The sequence below is a fragment of the Hippoglossus hippoglossus genome, chromosome 7 (assembly GCF_009819705.1).
Source record: "Hippoglossus hippoglossus isolate fHipHip1 chromosome 7, fHipHip1.pri, whole genome shotgun sequence".
In the NCBI taxonomy this organism is placed as follows: Eukaryota; Metazoa; Chordata; class Actinopteri; order Pleuronectiformes; family Pleuronectidae; genus Hippoglossus; species Hippoglossus hippoglossus.
The window spans coordinates 20346706-20361088 of record NC_047157.1 but is presented as its reverse complement, the minus strand read 5'-3'; the positions used below and the strand labels follow the sequence as shown (position 1 = coordinate 20361088).

Here is a 14383-nt window from a genome sequence, read left to right as displayed (position 1 = left end):
AAATCTGTACTTCTATACTAATACAAGTGCTAAATTACTCTATTTTACGAGTAATTCAACCAACACTAATGATGTCATGAAAACATGTCATATTTCATGTTGAAATTGGAACAATTACATTTTATGAACTGTGTTTATGTTGTGGCTCTTATACAAATCCAGTTCTTCATTTTTTAGATTATCATCATTATTCTTATCATTATATAGTCTTGTGTTTGTTCGTGTTTTCTTTGTAGTAGTTATATTAGTACTACTGGTTGTAATGTATGCATTAGTACAACAAAATCACACAGAACAAATAACCCATGTTTGTGATTTTAACTTTCTAATGATAGGAATCGATTCAAGGAAACTGGATCACTCTGCGGCCGTGATTGGCTGATTCACAGAGGCGGTGTCTAGACATCATCGCGTGTGATTGGCCGCTTGCAGAGTGGCCGGCCAATGAGCACGCGGCTTTTTACTGAATGACAATTCAGGAACTCCTGCTCACACACCGCATGTAGCGCAAAGAAGGAGGCGTAAACACTGACACAGCTAGGTAGCCAGCAAGGTAAGAATTAAAAGAACCCTACAATGGATGAGGTCAGTAGATATTTTACTCTTATTAACATTGCAACTATGATGTGTTCAAATTGACTGTAGTGTAACATGTGCCGTGTGCTCGGGTTTCTTTTGTGAAGACGTGCTCGTGTGGCTCGTGTAGCGCAGCGTCGGGCTGTGTGTCCGGCCTGCTACCGTTAGCTCGTCACCACGACTTTGGCGTGTGCGCACTGCGCGGGAAATTCTGTTTTTAAGCCATATTCGCTCGAATAGCCCTCAGAATCCCTCGACGGTAAATCTTCGTCACCATACGTGCAAGATCCAAACCTTCTTATCGGAGGAAGAGGAGCGATCGTCGTCTGAACCGTGCTTCTCGGTGGTGGTCGCTCGTTGGCATGCTAGCATGCGCTAGCTAGCAGCGTGAGTGTCTCGCGAGTTCGCAGGGGGATCAACGTGACCAGGCCGACGCTAGCACCAACCTTTGGCATTTGATTCGGTTCTGCAAGCACCAAATTAGGTCGGAATTATTATCCCAGGTGCACTTATCAAGCTTAAAAGACCAAAGCGAGCGAACAATACGAATCGAGTCATATTTCTAACGTTCAGGCCTTTGGGCTCGTGTCTTTGCAGATGTTTAATTGACACGACAAGATGTGCCTGCCCTCTGGAGTTAGCTCTCGCGAGTTAGCATACGATCGCCGACATGCTTCCATGGCCATTTCTGTAGCAGCAGCAGCAGCAGCAACGTGGAGCAGTAGATTGGACCGAGTTATGACATCAGCTCACCTGTCCGAGAGAGAATCGTGAAAACGAGCGTCCATGTGGCGAGTGCGGAAATATTTCCATAACTAGCTGGGGAAATATTATTATGTAAGATGTGAACCGAGGCCCATCGGGCGATAGGCTAACGGTAAAAAGAAGCAACAAGTTACCCCTGACTATCTTAACGCGATGATAATTGAAGCGCAGCGGCCTCGTGTTGTCATCCTACGTCACCATTTAGGCACTCATTACAAGGACTGTGATTATTCATTAACTCACATTCTTCCTAACCTAATGTCTTTAGCACCGTCAGCAAACCGAAGTTTTGGCCTATGGCGATCACGGCATGATTCCATTGGGGAAATCGTGTAAGTTAGTTCAATAGTTAGATCTAGTCCCAATGCCGATTTTTAATAGACCCCACAGTTCAAATCCCCTCCCTGTGATTTGTAGATTAGATCATTATGATAGACTGTCCCTTCCACTACCGACCTGTGTCGTCTACTGTAGTTTTACTCAAACATGGATACAGTCAAAATCATTTCACCGGCACATGCATGATTATTTAATTGTCTACATGATTCTCGTGGTTCTTGATGCTACAGTATCAATGCCGCCACCCCCACCCCCCACCGCTGCTTAGCAAAACCCCCAAATCATCAGCACACCAGCTGTTCTTCTACCAGTGTGTCAACAGCTGACTCTGGTCAACGACTAGTGGTCAACAGGTTTTTACACCAAATGTGATACTCAGCGTAATAAAGTGTGTTACGGCATCTTAAACGATCATGCATTCGGCGAGAGAGACGACTTGGTAGTGTTTAGTTGAACCTAAATGTAGAATATGGAAACCCCGTAAACTGATATCCCTCAGTAATTGTTTTGTGACATGTATGATTGATAGCACTTGATGTCTTTTAGGAATGCCCATAAATGCACCTCGTGCCTTTCTGGGGGTCAAAGTTCAATTTAGTCTGCACAAAACATTCCAGGAAATGGCAGTTGGTGCTTCCCACAAATCTCGTCTGAAAGAATTGTATTTGTTTGTGGTTTGGATGCAAAATGCTGGTACGCCTTTTTAAGCTGAATTTTCTTTACTGATATACATTATGTTTTTGTTTAAGGTAATGGAGATGAACAGCAGCAGTGAGTGCTTTGGATGTGGCCGCTCTGGGCATTGGATTAAGCATTGTCCTAATGCCAGCTCTGGACGTGGACGCGGCCGGGCTCGGGGACGTTCCAAGGGTACAGGTTTATTGTACACACCCAGTGCAAGATACATTTTATAAAATATTATATATGCATAGGTTGTACATTATTCTGTTTAACTGCGCTTGCTGTGTCCCAGTATTTCTGATGGGAGCATAGTAATTAAGTTAAAGCCATAAATTACAAACTTCTCATCTTGTAATATCAATTTGTCTTTGTCATTACAGAGCTGTTTTGCTATCGTTGTGGAGAACAAGGACACATGGCCAGGGAGTGTGACCAAACTGAGGATGGTGTGTATTCAATTCTGTTTCTTCTCATTCATTTCTATTTAGTTGGTGTGAAGTTTTATTTGATAGAACAATTGAAATGTAATGAAAAGCATCAGACAGGTCATGCATATAAGGCGTGTGCATTGTATACATCACTGCTAAGGAGGGGTGCTGACACTCTGTATTAGATGAGCCCTGGTGCTAAATTACCATAGTATCAATAGGCTCAGGTGTTATTGTTTATGTATAATTTTGAATCAATACTTATCTTGCACATTTTGTCTCAAAAATTCTAGTCCTGATTTAGACATTAATCGATGATGCGTTACACTATTCTTAATTCAGACTAGAGATCTCTCTCTGAGGGTGTATGTAACAGGAGTGCGGCTCTCACTCACATGCACCACATGTGCACACGCAGAGACAGAGATGCTTCGGTTTATTGCAAATTGCAAAGTGATCACACTTTCAAAAGTGTGGTTACCTTGCAGTAAAGTCATTGCTGACAATACGACTTTGCATGTGTGAGTGGAAACGCGAGTAATGTGTCCAAACATCTTGGAAAAGTCTATCACACACAGGCGGAGAGAAGCAGTGTCCATAGTTCATCTGCCGTTCCACAAGGTATGTTAGCTCATGTAGGCTACTAGTTAACCAAATTGTACCAAAATGATTAAGGGCACGTTCATAAATTCAATCTGAAATGGTCAGAGCATCTTAATATTTGGGTTATTGCAGAGATGGGCTGCAGGCAAAGAAAAGTCATAAGTTAATTGTTTTAGCCTAAAGGTAAAGGATGGGGAAAAGTAGGCCATTGTCAGCACACAGTGCATCATATTTTATTAGTTATATTGTGTTTTGACAAACTTGTTGATTTTTATTGTCTTTGTCATTTCTAGCGTGCTACAACTGCCGTGGGACTGGTCACGTTTTCCGGGACTGCAAGGAGCCCAAAAAGGAAAGGGAGCAGCTCTGCTACACCTGCGGCAAAGCTGGTCACATGGCCCGTGATTGTGATCATGCCAACGAGCAGAAGTGCTACTCCTGCGGTAGTTTTGGCCACATCCAGAAACTTTGCGACAAGGTGAAATGTTACAGGTGAGTGTCGACTTGTCCTCCTTTTTGTGTCACCTTAGTGCCGTAGTTTTATGAATACCGCCGATTATTTAACTTTCACTTTTGAGCAAGTTGCCCTATTTCATTCTTTCTCTGAAGAAACTAACATATTTCCTCTCTCCTAGGTGTGGCGAGATTGGTCACGTTGCTGTGAACTGCGGTAAAGCTGGCGAGACTAACTGCTACAACTGCGGAAAGGCGGGCCACCTGGCAAAAGATTGTTCCAACGAAGCCACCGCATAATCAGTGCCCTCTGTTGCCCCTCCCTTTTTCAGATTGATGGTTGGTTGTATTATTTTCTCTGAATCCTCTTCGCTGGCCAAAGGTTGGCTAACAGAGGCTAGTTCCAGGCCAGTGAGCCTCTCAACATATACAATGAAAGGGGTTGAAAAAATATCTTTCTGCATTCAATACAAAAATGTTTTAGTTTGGTAGCGGTGTTATGTATAATGCTTTGTAAAAGAACCCCCCTTTCCAAGCCACTGGTGATCAGAGATGAATAAAATGGGACTACACACATGGGCATCTATAGGACCTCTGAGCTTGTGGAAGTGAGTCTCTCTAAAATGAGACAGCAGAAGGGAGTAAATAGAAACCGAACTTCCATGTATGGTTATTTTGGTTTGTTTTAGTGGGATATGAGTTGGCCAAGAGAGTATGGTTTGGAACATTTCACAACCTGGAGCATTTCTGCCCAACAAGCAGCCAAGAGGGTGATAACAAACTACATGTTATATTGTTAAGATATTAAATTTTGGAGGTGTTAAAAGAAACATGTTCTTTTATAGAAGTCTGTTTACAATTTAAATATCATGTAACAGTCCAAGGTAGACTTTTCCTTTTAAAAATGGCTTTGGAGTTTGTTTGTTTTTTACCTTGGAAAAAATTAACATCAACAGTTGTCAGAACAGCAGAATCAGGAGTTATTTGGGAATGAAAAATCTTTTCACAGAAATCAAAATGTTATTTTTGTACAATATCACTTAGACTACTGTATAAATACCATTTGCTTGTACTCAGTTTTTAAGTCGGAAGGAAAGTGCAACTGAAGTCCTAGAAAATAGAAATGTTAGAAATTTTAAACTATCAATAAAGTTGGAGGAGCACGGGGAGGACTTTTTGTCTGTTTTAAGTGTAACACGAGTTTTGTTTCTTGTTTTTTTTTTTAATGCTTTTATACGTTTCCACTAAAGCAATTGCTTTAAAAGAAGTCAAATCTGAGTTACAGTAAAGCCTGCATGATAAGTCATTGAGACAAAACTGCTCATCTAATTCAGTTTTATTTGTGTAGCACCAAATCCTAATGGGCATTCTCAATGCACTTGAAGAAACTCATAAAAGAACTAGACTCAGCGTGCAGGTGATGGAATCTAGCAGTTGTGCACGTGTTCATATGCAACTGGACAGCATTGTGGGTGAAAGGTTAAACATCAAGAAACAAGCATTTCCAGGCGCCTATGCACCCTTGAGCAACTCCTGAAGAAGTCCCCGGAAATCTTCAAAGATGCCCTGGGGGAAGATATTCTAATCTGCAGAACAACATTTAACAAAGTGGATGATACTGCCTCCTCTCTTCTCTGCCAAGACGTCTGCAGAATTACATCTTTACAGGAAAAACCCCAGGTTTCTAAGCAGGCTTCTAAATAAAGAAAGGCTTTCTGGGTAAAACTTAAAATGGGGGAGAGGGGGAGAGGGAGGGTTAAATGTCCACGTTCGAATTCCTTCTGGTTTCCTGCAGCAAATTTAGCCGAGGCGCATCCACGACGCAGGGGCAGGCCAAACCGGTTCAGGGTCCTAAAGATAGAGCCGGGGAGCAAAATGGAGAAGGGGATGTGGGGGCTCATGCAGCAGATGAGCCACCACGCGCTCACTGGACGCCGAGGTGATCAGTAAACACATCGATCGGGATAAATTGGTGATCAATGAGCTCGTGCGTGTTTTTTTTTTTTTTTGACGCATCGCTCTGGTGCGGGCCCACCCCTCCCCCCCCGCGGTGTCCGTGCGCGCTCGGCTCGGGGAGCTCCACGTCGGCGTCGGGAGTCTAAAATGGCAGCGGGGGTTTCACTGGGAGTGCAGATGCGGGCGGCTCCTTCCTCCAGGCAGAGTTGCAGCGAGAGAGATCCTCCTCCTCCTCATGTGACGTCATCGGGTGGCGCCCAGTCGGATAACAGGCGAGAAAACATCGGAGGGGGGGGGGGGTGGGTGAGGAGGAGAAGAAAAAATAAAAGCAACCGAGGCGAGCGGCCGGAGCGAGCCGGCTCCTGCTCTGCGCGCGCTGGTCCTGATTCCCTTTTTTATCTGTCTTGTGTTTGTCTTTAATTTTTTTCCTTTAAATCCTCTCGGTGCTAATATAAAGGGAGATGAGGGGCCTCCTGTCGTTCTGCCGGGGCTTGCACACCCTGAGTAACCGTCAAGCCCGACGCAAAGCTGGGATTGTCGGTTCTCGGTGCGGCTTTTGCGGAACTCAGTCTAATAGCAAGGTACGGTTTTGCCCCCCCCGCGCGAACAATGCGTTTTGTCGACACGGAGCTTTTCTCTGTTGATCTCTTCTTTCCTTTTTTAAAAAAAAAAAATCATAATGTGCCAGATCGACGTTGCCTAGCCGACAGTGTTGCATGCAACTTGGTCCGATGTGGATGTGTTGGCAGGGATGGAAACAACAGGGGATGTAGCTTCCGCTGGGCTTTTCACCCCCCATGAGAAAAACAAGTCTCTGCAAACCACTTTGGTTTCTGGGCCCCAGTTACAGGAGAATTAAATACCTGGGAAGAAAGCTGTATTATTAATATACAAACAATGCAAGCACCAACCTCTGTGTACTGCTGTGTCCCCATAGGATTCCCACTATGGATTATCTGTGGCTGCAAATATAATATAGACTCCATGTTGTGTCATGAGATTATTTGTTATATAGGAGAAAAAAGCAAACCTGGAAATAAAATAAAGGCTCCACGTTGAGTTAAATGTGTCACTGATGTCATTAGAAAAACACTGTCACATGTATAGATAACAACAGACATAACATATATATAAAGTTAAGCCATTTAATATGACATTCTGATGAATCATTTCACACTCCTGTTATCAAACACATCAGATCTTATTAGTTAGTGACCTCATCTTTATTATGATCATTTTTTCATGTTTAATATCAGACACCGTCCTTTATCTGCATTGATCGGCTTATTTTTCAACTGTCCTGTTGGATTTTCTGGCTTGCTGCTTATATGCTGGTTAACCTGTGCCCCTCCAGCCACAGCCAAACTTTGGGCTGTTGTTTGACATCGATGGCGTGCTCGTGCGAGGAAGGATGCCAATCCCCGCCGCCAAGAAGGCCTTCGAAAAGCTGGTGGACTCTCAGGGACAGTTTGTGGTGCCGGTGGTTTTCGTCACCAATGCAGGGAACTGCCTCCGGCAGAAGAAGGCAGACCAGCTCTCCCACATCCTGGGAGTACCTGTGAGTTCTGAAACAGAGGATTTGTGATTGTTGTGTGAGGATTGAATAAAACACACACCTCTTCAAGGTCACCACTGCTGTTAACCTCTCCTGACACTTGCTGTGTTTGCAGATCACTCAAGATCAAGTCATCATGTCCCATAGTCCACTGAGGATGTTCAAGAAGTTCCATGAGAAGTGTGTGCTGGTGTCGGGACAGGGACCAGTTCTGGAAATAGCTAAAAAGTAACCTGGAGTTTTTAATGTTTATTCTATGAGTGATTTATTTAAAAGTTATACTTGAATAACGCTCGTCATTTCTCCTACAGTTTGGGCTTTAATAATGTTGTGAGTATCGATATGCTGAGGGAATCGTACCCATTGCTGGACATGGTGGATCACAACAGGAGACCCAAACTGCCGGTGAGATATAGAACAATGGGCTGTAGAAATATAAATATTATAAGGTCATGTGTTGACTTTTCCTTCTTTCATTTCAGTCCAGTGCTGTGGTCAACCATCCCAAGGTTGAAGGTACGAACATCTTATTTTATTGTAAAGGTTTCATAGCCGTTTGTATTGTGAGAATTGTTTTACTATGCCCGCGATATGCAACTTCTTGTATATTTTCCCACACAGCTGTGATTCTGTTCGGGGAGCCGATCCGATGGGAGACCAACCTGCAGCTGATAATCGACATTCTGTTGACCAACGGTAACCTCAGCAGTGTTCACCAAACCCAAAAGAGGCCTCACCTCCCCCTGCTCACCTGCAACATGGACCTCATGTGGATGGCTGAGGCCAATTCTCCACGGTAACCATTGGAAATAAGCGTTGTCACGGAAACTGTAAAAATAATTGTACATATCAACACAAGCGAGTCGAGCACAGGCCTCGGAAGCTGCCAAATGAATGAGGAGATTCACCTTTCTGAACCTCTGCTGTCTCGTTCTGTCACAGGTTTGGCCATGGGACGTTTCTCGTGTGTCTAGAGAACATCTATAAGAAGATTACGGGTAAAGAGCTGAAGTACGAGGCTCTCATGGGAAAACCCAGCGAGCTGACCTACCACTTTGCAGAGTACCTCATCAGAAGCCAGGCCATGGAGCGGCAATGGAAACTTCCCATCACTTCCCTTTATGCTATAGGGTAAGACACCAAGTTTTTTTTGCTGTCTATGTAGTTAACAACACATGGGAAACACTGCCCCACACTTTTGATGCAGTCTAATGAAACTGAAAGCACTGGAAACAGGCACAGAGCAGCAGATAAAATGGACGTAACTTTATTTAGATGTTGCTCAATGATTTGGTGTGAAAATACATGCGTGACAGTGAACACACCACACAGTCATTTCAGAACTGGCATGTTTCACTTCAGCTTTTTTTTTTTTTAAATCACAATTGCTTCTGTTGTGCCGGCACACCTGTTCTGTGTTTTTGTGCCTTCAGTATGTAATCGTTTGAATTGCTCATTTATCCGAGAAGAAGCATAGAGCAGCAGGAAATTAAAACTTTGTTGCACATATTAATATCATGTCTGACTTGTGCATACTGCCTCTTCTCAGGGATAATCTTATGACTGACATCTATGGGGCCAATCTGTACAACCGCTACCTGGAGGAGAGAGTTTCGAGGAAGAACCCCAAAGCCGTCGCTAAAATGGCAGCTGCCACAGGATCCACCACTGCGGTGCCCCAGGATGAGGACATTGACAACCTGTGGGAGAGCGAGCTGGCTCTGCCCTCTGCCACGTCCTGTAAGTCCGTCCTGGTCTGCACGGGGGTCTACAACCCCAACGCGGAGGTGCCCTCGGATGCGAACCGCTGCATCAAAGAGACGGTGTTCCACGGGCACCGGGACTTCAGATTCGACCCCGCGCTGGTGGAACCGGGCCACATCGTGCAGGACGTGGCGGAAGCCGTCGACCTGATCTTTGAGCAGGAGAAGTTTGTGCCTAAGTAGAGTTCCAGCTAAGATGCTTTATGTTTATACGAGGCCCCCGGCAGAGGAGGCGTGGAGCATTAAACTGGGTATTTTACCATTTAATGCGTAAACCCATAGGAACCTAACACTGTGGACATTGTTTTATCACCTGACAGCGCATAAACTTTCAACACTGAGACAAACGTTAGAGAAAAACAATCGTGAATCTTTTAATGTCTACTGCCCTTTTGCATTGTTTTTGTGAAAGTCTTTAAATTCCTGATTTTCATCAACGAAAGGTTTAAGAACTGCCTTATTTTATCCTACTAAGTATTTTTTTAGATGATAGTAATGTTTTAGATTGTTACAAATCCTTAAATCATCCTATATTTATTACAAGTGTTTTTATGAATCATATTGAGATTTTAACATTTTACCTTTATTCTTACTTTGACTTTTTTTTTTATCATTTCATTTTAAGTCATTTATCCATTTAACTTGGGAAATCTATGCATGAATATAATGGTAATGCTTGTACTGTAATTACAACTGTTTGATGTGCAATATTGTCCTCTTAAGAGTACTGTCTGTCTGGATTATGTCTAGCTGTGTTAGCGTTGACCAGTATTTGCACAGATCAGAGACGTTCATCAGTGTGTCCATATATTTCCTGCCATAACCTGTTTATTATCAAGTAGAAAATTAAATTCCAGAAGTAAAACGACGATCAAATCCTTTTGCCGTCCCACATTTGTAACAATTCACTCATTGTAAATACCTTAACTAAAGAAAATGTGAGGAACGGTTACACAACAGTTTGTGCGTTGTCTTTTTTTCATTCAGGATTTATCCACAACCTGTAGGACAACGCCAAGATATAGAGTTAGGTCTCATTCATTCCGAACACAATAAGAAGCCAAAATAGTTCATAGATAAAGTTGATGATACATTTATGTGGTGCATTTCATGCCTAAATTAGTAAAATACTAAGAATACACTTTCCCAAGTTACACTGTAAGGTTTAGCAGCAAAACAAGTTTACTGCCAAAAATAAAACAAATTAAATAAATCCACTGTGCTGCCTTGTTACTGGCCTCACCTCTATCACATGTAGTATTTTTTTTAAATACCTAATTCCTGGAAGAGACGGAGGTCGCTCAGGTCGCCTTTATCTTTATTTTGTGCTTCTTGTGCAACGTATCCAGAACTTGTGGCAGTAGCTCCACGCTGATAACAGGCCTTTCTAGTTCCTGTGTACAACTGAAAGAAGTCAAGTCTGCACTGACTCCTGACAGTGTGGTGTGCAACCGCCTTCTGTGTTTGGGCTTCAGTGAGCGCAGAGAGTCGGCCCCGAGCCCCACGTGCCTGTCGTTTATGTAAAGGGTGAAGGTGGACGATTTGGCCAGTCTCAAGCTCCACAGCAGCAGAGCCAGGACGCAGCACAGCATCGCTCCCATCGCTGCGCTGTAGGTCCCACCGGTGCAGCTCGGCAGGCCGCAGGAGGAGAAGTACTCATCTGTGAGTTCAGCGATGGCCTTCTGAGCCACGGGGCTTGGACTGGCACAAGTGGGCTGCTTGGACACGGCAGCTCTGTTCTTCAGCAGCCAGCTCCTCAGGTACTGGATCCTGCAGTCACAGTGGAAGGGGTTCCCAGACAGGGAGACCTTTTTCAGACCAACCAGTCCGTCAAACAGGCCCGGAGACACCGAGGTCAGCCGATTGTCCTGCACGTGGAGCTCTGTGGTGTTTGAGGGCAGAGGAGGCAGCTCCACGAGGCCTGAAGAACTGCAGTTCACTTGCAGACTAGCAGACTGGAGGACTGAATATAAGCACGGTTGACCAATAGGATGTGCACTTGATGTGGCCAAGTGGAGGAAGGCAGCTAAGATTAAACCAGGGGGCATCCTGCAGGATCAGGAAGAGGTTATTCACTATGTGATGGTTTCAGTTTGCATAATAATGAGAAATTTAACTAAACAGTGTGGAAGCTTTAGAGAATTCCAATATATTCTCCTTTAAAATCAGACCCTGTGCACGAAGCTGTGTTTTATCATAAGATTAAAACTATGCCGTCAACAGTCAATTTTCAGAATGTGACCTCAATGAAAGAGGCTGTAATAAAGAGAATGTGACTGAATGAGAAAGTAAGTGAAAGTCAAACCCACATCACTGCGAAAAAGAAGAAAAAGAATACAAACCTTTTAGAGTCAGGCCAACTAGGACGTAACCACTCGTGCTGCCAATCATCCTTAACATCTCATTATGTATTCACTGTTCTTTTGAGCTAAGAGCATTTCCAAAGTCCTCCTGACCTCCAGGTTTCCCCCGTTTCTGTGACTCGCTCAGAATAATCACACGGTCGATAGAGGACCGCGTCAGTCTGAGGAATGCACCAATAACACTGCACAGTTATGGCGCATTTGACATGAAGGAAATCCATCTGCTTTCAGGAGATAAGAGGGTATCTATTAGAAACAGTGGTGGAGGCTAACTGAAGCTCTCCCACACACTGTTTATTACTGACATCCACTGCAGTGCTGAGGGCGCAGCGGGCACTTTGCTGCAAAGTACAGCTGCGAGCGTGTTCAGCTTTATGTGGATTTAGATTTAAGTACATATGAGATATTTTGGCAAGTCAAATAATGAATGAGCTTGAGGCCCAAAAACAGAGAAACAGGTTCTTAATGGAAAAGTTTAGCTACAAGGCAGAATGGACATTTACTGAGGCTGAATACCAGTGGGAAAGAAAATGTCACTCTCCCACAGCTTCACAGATGTGGTTCAAAGCTGAGAGGTAATTGTATTAACGCTCATCTTCAGTGTGAAGCACAAACTCTTTTCACCCATAGATGGTGTAAAGGCTCACATTTTCATTTTCAAGAATGCCCTCTGGTGGAACAACCAGGAAGACTGCACACTGCCAAGAACATTAAAGATGATGATGTCAGTTTTATAAATCTCTTTATACCTCATGCACAGTTTCTGAATTGTTTCATTGTCTGCAATAGACTTACAACCTCAAAGACAAAAGAATAAAATGTATATATGATGTTAATCTTCCTGTTTATTATTCACATTTACTATATAGATAGAAACTCAAGAACCAACCATGATATACTGTGAGTATACTGAATCTATTACCACCAAACTAGAATAACCCACATGATAGTCTGACCAGGAAATATTCAATAGTCTTTCAAATGTAAACTTCAAATACTACATCTACTATTAGTTATTTTAAATACAGCAGGTATATGGAGCCAACATATCCAGTTCAGCTTGGGTCTCACAGATCTTTGTCTTGTGGGTCTGTGTTGTGTTTGTGTGTTTGTGTTGAGGTGTTGCAGGATAAACAGCTGTGTCGGACAGGCAAACAGTTTCCTGCTGACCCTCCTGGTGTTTGTGCTGACCTCTCTGTATGGGATCAGTTTGGTGCTTTGGAGCATCTGTCCTCGGCAGTATGTCATGACGGCTCTCTTCTACTGCCCCGGTGTCTACAGCCAGTCCAGGTACAGCACTCTATATATCATAAATACATGTTTATGTATCATATCTTCTGTCTCATCCCAACAACTACATCAGAAGTCCACATTGAAAAAGTTCACCAAATTAATATAAACACAAAAATGTACTTTACTTGTTGCTATTAGATAATAGGTATGATATGATGATATTAGTAGAATTTGTAAGGACATATATTCTACTGCCTCATCTTTGATACATTGATGTATTAGAGTCATCAGTATTTGATTGTGAGAAACAGTTAAAAGAAGATTCTATTTGGAAATTTTTGACTAATTTAAATGTTGTCCATGTTTTGAGGCAATTTAATTTGAAACAAGTCAGAGCCTTTGGAACAGCTGTCAAAAAATACAATTAACTCAAAACACATTTTCAACTTGTGTCTTTGTTAAAATACTGTCAAGTCAAGTAACGAAAAGTAACGTAAAGTAACGTAACGTAACTGGAAGTAACGTAAAGTAACGAAAAGTAACGAAAAGTAACTAAGTGACCAAAGTAACTAAGTAACTAAAAGTAACGAAAAGTAACGAAAAGTAACAAAGTAACGAAAAGTAACTAAGTAACGAAAAGTAAAGAAAAGTAACGAAAAGTAACGTAAAGTAACGTAACGTGAAGTAACGTAAAGTAACGAAAAGTAACTAAGTAACGAAAAGTAACGAAAAGTAACTAAGTGACGAAAAGTAACTAAGTAACGAAAAGTAACTAAGTAACGAAAAGTTACGAAAAGTAACTAAGTAACGAAAAGTAACGAAAAGTAACGAAAAGTAACTAAGTAACGAAAAGTAACGAAAAGTAACGAAAAGTAAAAAAAAAGTAACGAAAAGTAACTAAAAGTAACAAAGTAACGAAAAGTTACGAAAAGTAACTAAGTAACGAAAAGTAACTAAGTAACGAAAAGTAACGAAAAGTAACTAAAAGTAACTAACCTCAACAGGCTTCAAAATGCCTGTGCTCGGGCCCGTTAGTGCTACAACGTAGCCCTAGTTTTATATTTTTGTTTTCGTCCGTCTGTCTGTCTGTCCATATTATAATTTTTTTGGGACGGACGGACGGACGGACGTCCATATTATTATTTTTTTTGGGATGGACAGACCGACAGATTTTATTTATTTATTCGTCCGTCTGTCTGTCCGTATAATTTTTTTTGGGGATGGACAGACGGACGGATTTTATTTTTTAAATTTTTTTCGTCCGTCTGTCTGTCCGTATTATTATAATTTTTTTGACGGACAGACAGACGGACGGATTTTATTTATTTTTTTCGTCCGTCTGTCTGTCCGTATTTTTTTATTGTTTTTGGACGGACAGACGGACGGACGGACGGACGTCTGTCTGATCAGTGTGATAATTAAGTTGTTGTAACATTGTCCAATTGACACAAAATTGCTCATGCTACATCAGTGCCCCTACTTGAACAGATATATTAGTATGTATGTAATAATAGTGATGGCGCCACCTACTGGCAACAGGAAGTAAGCTTTGTTTTACAACTATCATTCGATTTACATAAAATTTTCAGTGTGATGTGCAATTGATAGCGTGGACCGTAATAAGCAATTAGCAGGCAAGGATCGACATCACGTGACGGACGCAGGAAG

The 14383-nt window shown here is 42.4% G+C and overlaps 3 protein-coding genes across 13 annotated transcripts; 2 read left to right on the top strand and 1 right to left on the bottom strand.

The window, feature by feature from the left end:
* The first annotated feature begins 405 nt into the window (after positions 1-405).
* Positions 406-5040, top strand: cnbpa (CCHC-type zinc finger, nucleic acid binding protein a). 10 transcript variants are annotated; one of them, XM_034591799.1, is made up of 6 exons: positions 406-553; positions 2430-2550; positions 2742-2807; positions 3354-3410; positions 3686-3884; positions 4028-5040. In XM_034591799.1, the coding sequence occupies exons 2-6, from the start codon at positions 2433-2435 to the stop codon at positions 4143-4145; spliced, it is 558 nt and encodes a 185-aa protein (XP_034447690.1). In that variant the 5' UTR covers positions 406-553; positions 2430-2432; the 3' UTR covers positions 4146-5040. The 10 variants fall into 10 exon arrangements, with proteins under 10 accessions (XP_034447690.1, XP_034447688.1, XP_034447693.1 ...); XM_034591797.1 differs by having other exon boundaries at positions 2430-2556; XM_034591795.1 differs by having other exon boundaries at positions 450-585; positions 2430-2556.
* An 883-nt stretch (positions 5041-5923) lies between these two features.
* On the top strand, positions 5924-10071 carry LOC117764828 (haloacid dehalogenase-like hydrolase domain-containing 5). Of its 2 annotated transcripts, none has more exons than XM_034590906.1 (8): positions 5924-6087; positions 7156-7359; positions 7472-7584; positions 7668-7761; positions 7839-7872; positions 7978-8152; positions 8299-8487; positions 8906-10071. In XM_034590906.1, exons 2-8 carry the CDS (start codon positions 7213-7215, stop codon positions 9300-9302), a joined length of 1149 nt encoding a protein of 382 aa, XP_034446797.1. In that variant the 5' UTR covers positions 5924-6087; positions 7156-7212; the 3' UTR covers positions 9303-10071. The 2 variants fall into 2 exon arrangements, with proteins under 2 accessions (XP_034446797.1, XP_034446796.1); XM_034590905.1 differs by lacking the exon at positions 5924-6087 and adding an exon at positions 6092-6382.
* Positions 10072-10196: 125 nt separating this feature from the next.
* Positions 10197-11780, bottom strand: gp9 (glycoprotein IX (platelet)). The gene is made up of 2 exons (XM_034590907.1): positions 11462-11780; positions 10197-11168 (listed from the first exon to the last, which is right to left on the bottom strand). The coding sequence occupies exon 2, from the start codon at positions 11165-11167 to the stop codon at positions 10421-10423; it is 747 nt and encodes a 248-aa protein (XP_034446798.1). The 5' UTR covers position 11168; positions 11462-11780; the 3' UTR covers positions 10197-10420.
* Positions 11781-14383: the final 2603 nt, after the last annotated feature.